Genomic DNA, 8,854 nt, shown 5'->3' with positions numbered 1-8,854 from the left:
TATTAAAATTGTCCAGGTTTAACAACTTGTAATTTGAATGCACATTATTGATAAACTATATTGAGAAGGGTTCTTTTGGGTTCTGTTGAGTGATTGAGACTGGACACACACATCGAGATAAAACAGATCAGTGATTAACTGATATTTAGCAGAAAAGCTTCAATGCCCTGTATTATATTCGTAATCAGTGAATCACTAATTTTCCCTACATAAAAATAAAACGGTTCTAAAATGTGTCCCGTCTTGTCTTTGATAGCAGGAGTAGGGAGTATAGAAAGAGGTTATAGAAAGGCAGATGCCTAAGTGATTATCACAGATTCTTAAACTTAGTAAAACAAACAAATATGTCACTGAGGCCTCCATTGTCCATTGTATATTGATATTTATTGATACTGTATATAATTTAATTAGAAGATTTATAGGGATTTTTTTTTCATACCTGTAGGGACCCGTAGTGTTAATCCCCTACGGTCTGAGACCTCATGGTCTGGAAATCCCCTGTATGGCTGAGATATGGGGTTTCCCAGGGACAGAGCCCTTGGATTGGTGCAGCATGGCTGATCCCAAAAGCAGCTTCAAGGTGTCGCTGCTGTGCCCTATAAAAGGAGATTACCATGTGCTCAGTCAGCCATTACTGCTGGAGGATTTCTGCTGATTGTACTTCACTAAGGAGTAGTGAGTTCAGCTGCAACTATGGGATGGCTGGGGGTGGCGACCCCATGCGTAGGAGCTCGATCAAGAGGGTCTAGAGCTCTGGATTTTCCCAACTGAATGTGAAATGTTTGCACTATATACAGTGCTGGGAGCTACAGTTCAGCTATGGATTCAGCAACAGTGTGCTTGCGCTATAGACAGTGCTGGGAGCTATGTCTGAAGGATAACACAAGCTGCATATGTTCATGGAATGGATTCATCACTGTGGATGCCTGCTCCAGCTCTAGGTGAGCCTGCCCATCTGAGTAAATCCTGAGGGTGAGTGATGCCAGGGGAGGGTGGAAAAAGAAAGGATCCAGCAATATTCCATTAGTGACCCAGATTTTTTTATGCCTGCCACAAGCCATTACTGAATCCGGAGGGAGAGGTATTTGGGCTGCTAGTGCTACTTGGGACCCATTGTACTCGTTTGGGATAAGGTATTGATATTTGCTGGGTGTGTCCATTTTCTGAAATACACATTGATAAATATACTTAATACATAAAGCCAACTACTGAGCTGTTAATCCATACACACTGTCTTTAAGCTTTACAACTCTAAATAAAATACATCTTATTTAATAATGATCTGGAGTATCCTAATATATAGTTTAGGGATAACACTACATACATCTATATGTATTAGAAATCAAATTCAGCCGAACCACTTTTGTATAACTGACATGGAGTTTTCATGCATGGTATGTCATCAGTTCAGTTCCTACAGTGTCATCTTGTGTTTCAAGAGGTTCACCTCTCTCTCTGAATGTGCTTTCCAGAAGAAATGGAATTGACTTCCTTAATGATCTTTTAAATTCTCTGGCAGCAAAGACATAAATAATTGGGTTGAGACAGCAGTTAAAGTAAGCCAAGCAGTGGGCAAGATCATACATTATAATATAAAAGGGCCAGTTCATGTCAACCTCCATCAATTCAAGGAGAGGCCACAAATGGTAAAGAAACCAGCAGGAAAAGAAGCAAAGGACAACTGTAACTATAATCTTAAATGTTCGACTAGACCCAAGGTGTTTGCTGCTTCTTCTAATCCAGAATGCAATGAGCCCATAGCAAACAAGGATGACTGAAAATGGGATCAGGAACATTGATATAAATCTGGTGATATACATAGCTTTGTGCCTTAGAAACCATGTCTGGTAATCCCAGGCTGCATACGTGACTGTACAATAAGTAATATTATTGTCTGCGTAATGCTCAACATCATAAAAAGCAACATAAGGAGAGCTGAGGGCCAAGCACGAGAGCCAGATTATCACTGAGATGTTCCTAGCTAACTTTACAGATCTATGATTTTTCGACCATACAGGGCACAGAACAGAGATGCAACGATCCACACTGATGGCCATTAAGAAAAAGATACTGACGGACATGTTTAGGAAAAGGCTAGTAAACATGACTTTGCAAATTACTTGCCCTAAGGGCCAGTGGCCATCCATTGCCCAATCAAGTATGTGTAGAGGAAGAAAAAGACAGAAAGAAAAGTCAGCAATGCTGAGGTTAAGAAACCAGAAGGAATAAACTGTCTTTTTCATTCGGAATCCGGCGATCCATATAACCAGTCCATTGCCCACTGTTCCCAAAAGGAATGTTATGCTGAAACATGTTATGACCAGTGTTTGTCTCCAGCGTTCAATTCCATTGTCATATTCCTCTTCAGGGTAACTGTCAGGGGACGAGTTGGTGAAGTTCAGAGACAGCATGTATTCCATATTCAGAGCCAACCTGTGATGTTTAGTAAAATGCAGAGATACATTAATTATAAGGAAACAAAACATGTTTTAGAAAGGAACTGTTTATCATACAATATTGTGCTCATGATGTGCTCCATTAAGACCAAGCAACTATTGTTACAATATTAACAATAGTTGCTTGGTCTTAATGGAGCACATGATTCCGTGTAGAATAATGACTTTCAGTGCTCAATGAAATGTGGAACTGTGTTTTCAGGCTCCTCTAGATCAGAAATATGTTGTATTCTTCATGAATATAAATACGGACACATGCACCAAGTGTATTCTAGATAATGGGACATACACATGCTGTGGAGTTGTAGTCTGATTACACCATATTGAAAGAAAATACTAGATACATGGGCTACTGTTTTACAGATTACAATTCCCTGAACACCCTAGATGTTGTGCAGGAAAATAAACCAATATCAAACCTATCTTTTCCAGGAAGCTCTTCTTCAGGCCAAAATATGTATTATGTCACGTTGCAAATATGTTGTATTCTTTATGGGGTTTTTATTGTCAGAATATTTTTTTTAAAGCTACTTACCCTAGCACCAGGCCGTTGTGTGAATAGATGACTGGAGGATGGATAGGAGAGGATCTGAAAAACAAAACCATACTAATTAATAATGAACATTAATAACCACAGAAATGTAAGCTTTGTTGTTGAGTCAGAGAGTTCAGCAACCGGATGCAATTTTACAGAAATATCACATTGCAAGAGGGGCAGATTTTGGCCCAGAAACTCTTTTATTTTAATAGTAAACTTGAACATGATTTCTAATCCTCACATTGGGCAGACTTCAGAGTTTCTGGGCCCAATATAACATAATAACAGGTGGATACCGATAGTCACTTCAGTGGAAAAGTACATTGTTTTCCCCTTATCTTTTCATTTGAGCTGATAACTGAGACATCTCATGCTATCTTTTGACTGAACCAATTTCATCTTTCATCTACTATGTTTTTTAGTATCACGATATCCTTAGATATTATGTTTGTCCAAAAAATCATCTAAGCCCCTCCTAAAAGCATTAACAGAATCAGCATAACAACATAACTGGCAGTGAATTCCACAACATCACTGTCGACACCGTGAAGAACCACCTACGTTGCTTCATATGAAAGTTCTTTTCCTCTAGTCTGAAGGGGTGACCTCTGGTACGGTGATGCATTTTATGGAAGAATAGACCTCCTGCTAGTTGTCTATAATGCCCTCTAATGTACTTATGAAGAGTAATCATGTCCCCTCACAAGCATCTTTTCTCCAGAGTAAACAACCCAAACCATGACATTCTACCCTCAGAATTTACATTTCTTAAATTCCCTCTAACCAGTTTAGTTGCACTCTCTCCAGCTCATTTATATCCCTCTTAAGGACTGGAGTCCAAAACTGCCCCCATACTCCAGATGAGGCCTCACCAGGGACCTATAAAGAGACATAATTATGTTTCATCCCTTGAGTTAATGGCCCTTTTTTATACAAGACAGAACTTTATTTGCTTTAGTAGCCACAGAATGACACTGCCCAGAATTAGACAACTTGTCTACAAAAACCCCTAGATCCTTCTCATTTAAGGAAACTCCCAACACACTGCCATTTAGTGTATAACTTGCATTTATATTATTTTTGCCAAAGTGCATAACCTGCATTTATCAACATTGAACCTCATTTTCCAGTTTGCTGCACAGTTTTCCAACTCAGACAAATCACTGTGCAAAGTGGCAGCATCCTGCATGGAACCTATAGTTCTGCACAATTTAGTATCATCTGCAAAAATAGAAACAGTACTTTCAATGGCCACCTCCAGGTCATTAATAAACAAGTTAGAAAATGTTGTCTTTGTAAATTGTAATCTGTTTGCCAGTTCTCTATCCAAGTACAAATACTATATTCCAATATTCCTTAATTTAACAATTAACTTTCTGTGTGGTGCTGTATCATCAAAACTTTAGCAAAGTCCAAGTAGATATCTTTCACTGCCATTGTAGAGTCGATGCTCCTGCTCACGTCCTCATTAAAGGCAAATAAATTAGTCTGGCATGATCGTTTTTTTATGCATAAAACCATGCTGGCAATAACATTTTATCTTATCCCTTAATACTCCTTAAAATAGCTTTCCTAGCACTGATGTCAGACTAACCAGCCTATAGTTTTAAGGCTTCAATAGTGGGACCACATTAGCAATTCCACAGTCTTTCTGCACCATGCCAAGAACTCAATGAATCATAAATGATGATGAGCGAATTTTTTTGCCAGGCATGGATTTGCAGTGATATTTTGCACTTTGCCATCTGCAAATTTTTTTTGCCAAACTGCTGCAAAATTCCGCAGTGAAAAACTTTGCAAAGACAAAATTGTTGTGTACAAATATTGGATTTTATAATTTATAGCAGCTGGTCAACTCCAGATTGTGGGTGAGACCGAGCGCTAGCACAGGTGTATGTTGGGGCTTAAAAGCTTCCTGCTTTCTCACTAGAGCTTCTGATTTAAGGGTAAGTGCACTGTTTATCTTACTACTTAGTCACACTGTTTGCTGGGGGACTTGATTTTAAATGCATTACATACTTGCTCACAAATAGTGTAGGACTCATGCACAATGAGGCGCCTTGACGTGGCACATGAGCTTACATATTTTGGCCAAAGTGTGGTACGAACACCTAATTTTTTGTAACAATTATTTTTAAAGACAAACCATGCACTGGCAATTTTTCTCAGTCTCTTAAAAGTATTTCAAAACACCAAAAACTTATTTGTATGCATCCACTAATCTACCTCAGTAGAGGCCATGCCAAGGGTCTCATAGCCACGATGTATGTTGGCAGTTGCAGGAAGTCTAAAAAGCTGTTCAAATTGTATCCCCCAAACTACGGCCTATAAATGATCCAGATATATGTTTTTCAAATGGCATATTATAACCCGGTCTACTTGCACTATATACAGTAAACGCGGACACATGCACCAATTGTATGCTAGATAATGGGACTTCCATACACATGCTGTGGAGTTGCAGTCTGATTACACCATATTGGGAGAAAATACTAGATACATGGGCTACTGTCCTACAGATTACAATTCCCTGAGCACCCTAGATCAGGGGTCCTAAACCTTTTTTTACCTCTGAGCCCTTGAATTGTAAAAAAAGTTGAACATGAACGTGAAAAAGGGTCCCGGGTGGTTAGAATAAGGGCTGTGATTGGCTATTGGTAGCCACTATGTGGATTGGCAACCTACAGGAGGCTCTATTTAGCAGTACATCTGGTTTCTATGCAACCAAAACTTACCTCCAAGCCAGTAATTAAAAAAATAAGCACCTGCTTTCAGGCCACTGGAAGCAACAGTCAAGGGGTTGGAGAGCAACATGTTACTCACAAGCCACTGGTTGGGGATCCCTGCCCTAAATGTTGTGTAGAATATCAAACCTTTCTTTACCAGGAAGTGCTTCTTCAGGCCAAAATATTCTTAATGTCAAACTGTAGGAACAGAGGACCCCTACAAGCAATGCTAGATATTTTCACATAATCTGGGGTCCATGGATGTATATACAGTACATGTTCCTAAGACCAGGCTCAGAATTCAGGGTAACAATATGAGGCAGAATAATTCCATGAAATATCTGCTATTGCTTCTCCAGGTATCTATTTTAGATTAATAATCTCCTATGCTTTAACTCTAACTTGGGTAAGGCTAGATTTTTCTCAATAATTTGGTACCAATGTTGTATACAAATACTGGCTGTGAATATACTACCTGAATTTAAAAAAAAAAACAACAACAAAGTATACAATTATGAGATCCACTGTTTCTTGGCCACAATCCCAAGAATCCAAGGTCAATGAGTTTTGAAAATAATTCTTGATAATGTAGACAGTTTTCATATGAAAAAAATATTCATCACTATTTAAATAATGTTACAAAAATTGCTATATCATCAAAGTACTTATAATTAGTATAGCTATCATCTTCTACTACACATGCCTCAACAGTCAGACATTGCAGGTAAGAGTAGACTGAGTAGTAATTTATAATATAATTGAGGTAAGAACAGATATCCATATCACATCTGTAAGATAGAATATTGCCAGTTCCACTAGTGTTCTTTTCTTTCCAACAACCAACACAGATCGTTTGTACTTAACCTAAAAAAAAACCATTACTGTAACAGCCCTGCTTATTCATTATCTCACCAGTCTTTATTGCCCCAGATGGTCCTTAACAGTTGAATGGATCAGCTCTGCCGTTTCGGAGCTCTTTCTTTTCATATCCAGCAAAAAACACAATAAGATATATAATGAATACATTTCATACAGTCCTCTTTTTTGGCTTTAATTGGTATCTGACTATTTTCTTAGATAATAACAGTTTTAACTGTCCATGGGAAAAAGAGTCATGTGCTCTGCATCTCAAACTACTGATCTGTATCTACAAAAGCTTACGGATAGGTCATTAAAATTGCATACACCATTCAGAATAATATTACACATTTCTCTAACTTCGATCTGTTAAATCCTCAGCTTTCATGAGTAGGGCAGAGAAGACACAGAGGAGAATAAAAGATGAAAGTCCTGGACCCAGTTTATGTTTGTCCCAGGTTTCTGTCAGAATGGTTCCGGAATGTGTAGCCTGTCCAGGTTTTCTTGCACTCAGATGGGCTAATTTAAACTGCTTTCCCAGTGTGGGACTATGGGGCAGATTTACAAAAAGGGCAAAGTGGCTAACGCTAGCGACTTTTCGCCAGCGTTGCCACCGGCAGGGACATCAACAATCCACTAACAGTTGCAGGTGCCAATTCGCTAGCAAACGATGCCATCGATAGTGGTCATTCACACTCTATCGCCGGACGACTTTTCACTCTAGCGAACAAACGTTACTCTGCAAATTCACTATAGTGCAGATTTTATATAAGAACTTATATACTGTATAAAGTATGTGATAGTAGCATTTATTAAACTGCAATGCCTGTGGACTTGTGGGTTGAACATCCCTGATTTATGTATTCCCATCCCCCACGCATAATAAGTCCTCACAAGTCCTCCTTTCCATGAACATAACTGGACACATATACACACACTTTTTCCAGTGAAATAACTGCAATATAAAAAGGTGCTTCTATTTCATTTGACAATATAGAAAGTAGGAATGCATGAAGTATTTTTTTATGGCAACATTTCTTTAGCTTACTCTATTTTGTTGGGTGGGATAATGTTACACACAATATATAACAGCATCCCCAATATATAGGACAAAGATGTCCAAGTGTTGGCTCCAAAAATATTTAAGGCTTCCTGATTTGTCAAGAGCTTCTCTAACTTGATCTGTTGACATTGCTATTGTAATATAAATTGAATCCTACATATGTAATGTAATGAATAAGTGGCCTCAATATGGAAACCATTGTTTCACAATGTTGACAATATGTATTTGTGAGTAGCCATCTAAACAAGCTCTTTAAAGGAAAGTTTCTTAACCCCTTGGTCAGAGCCGGGCCAACCTGGCCAGGCGCCCTGCGCATGCGTGAAAGTGCGCTCCAGTGCGCATGCGCAAAATGTGTGCGCTCATGCGCAGAAGCGAATTTACGCCAGCGCCAATCTAGGAGAGACGGGAATGGACATGGAGTAGGAGACAGAGCAGATACGTGCCTGGTGCCCCCTCAGCTTTGCGCCCTAGGCACGTGCCTACTCTGCCTACCCCTAGTTCCGGCCCTGCCCTTGGTGGTGGTGAATGTTAAATAAGGGTAACATTAAAGGTGGAGTTAATCATTTCTGCGGAACACAGAAGGTGACAATATTGTTAAACAATATTACCCTATATATCTGTTTTGTCTGTTCCCTGTGCCTTTGGTGCTGGCTTTCATTTTATAAATTTGGATTTGGACTTGAAGGGATACAAGTAAAAGCCGGCTAAGGATTTTGAACACCGCCCAACCAGCAACTATACCCTTTGGACATATTCTTGACTACACTTCTGCTTCCTGTATTGGTACTATACAGTCTTCTTGGTTTTGACCCAGCCTGTCCCATGACCACGCTCCTTGTTCCCCGTTCCAGTTATACTTTACGGTTCCCTCGTTTTCCTCTTGGTCCTCTCGTGTCCAAAACCAAAGGCGGCTGCTATAGGCAGAAGGGTGAGCGTGACCAGTACCTTGGAGTTTACTCTGGGTTTTGGGATACCAAACATTACAGTAGGTATAACCCTCTTTTTCAACAAGTGTTCAATAAATAAAATATTTAAAATAATAATATTTAAAATAATAACTTTTTTTTCCTTTTGTTTTATTTACAGTAAGGGGCCGATTCACTAACTTCGAGTGAAGGATTCGAAGTATAAAACTTCGAATTTCGAGTGTTTTTTTTGTGCTCCTCGACTATCGAATTGGCGTAAATTCGCCTGAGTAGAATGATTCGAATAG

General features: G+C 39.1%; 1 protein-coding gene across 1 annotated transcript; it reads right to left on the bottom strand.

Annotated features, from left to right (window-relative positions):
- Nucleotides 1-6,892, bottom strand: LOC121396591 (chemokine-like receptor 1). The gene is made up of 3 exons (XM_041571684.1): nucleotides 6,633-6,892; nucleotides 2,992-3,045; nucleotides 1-2,433 (listed from the first exon to the last, which is right to left on the bottom strand). The coding sequence occupies exon 3, from the start codon at nucleotides 2,418-2,420 to the stop codon at nucleotides 1,386-1,388; it is 1,035 nt and encodes a 344-aa protein (XP_041427618.1). The 5' UTR covers nucleotides 2,421-2,433; nucleotides 2,992-3,045; nucleotides 6,633-6,892; the 3' UTR covers nucleotides 1-1,385.
- Between the last annotated feature and the right edge of the window lie 1,962 nt (nucleotides 6,893-8,854).

Source organism: Xenopus laevis, chromosome 7S (genome assembly GCF_017654675.1).
Source record: "Xenopus laevis strain J_2021 chromosome 7S, Xenopus_laevis_v10.1, whole genome shotgun sequence".
In the NCBI taxonomy this organism is placed as follows: Eukaryota; Metazoa; Chordata; class Amphibia; order Anura; family Pipidae; genus Xenopus; species Xenopus laevis.
Note: the sequence above shows the minus strand (reverse complement) of the source record. Positions and strands in the feature narration are given on the sequence as shown.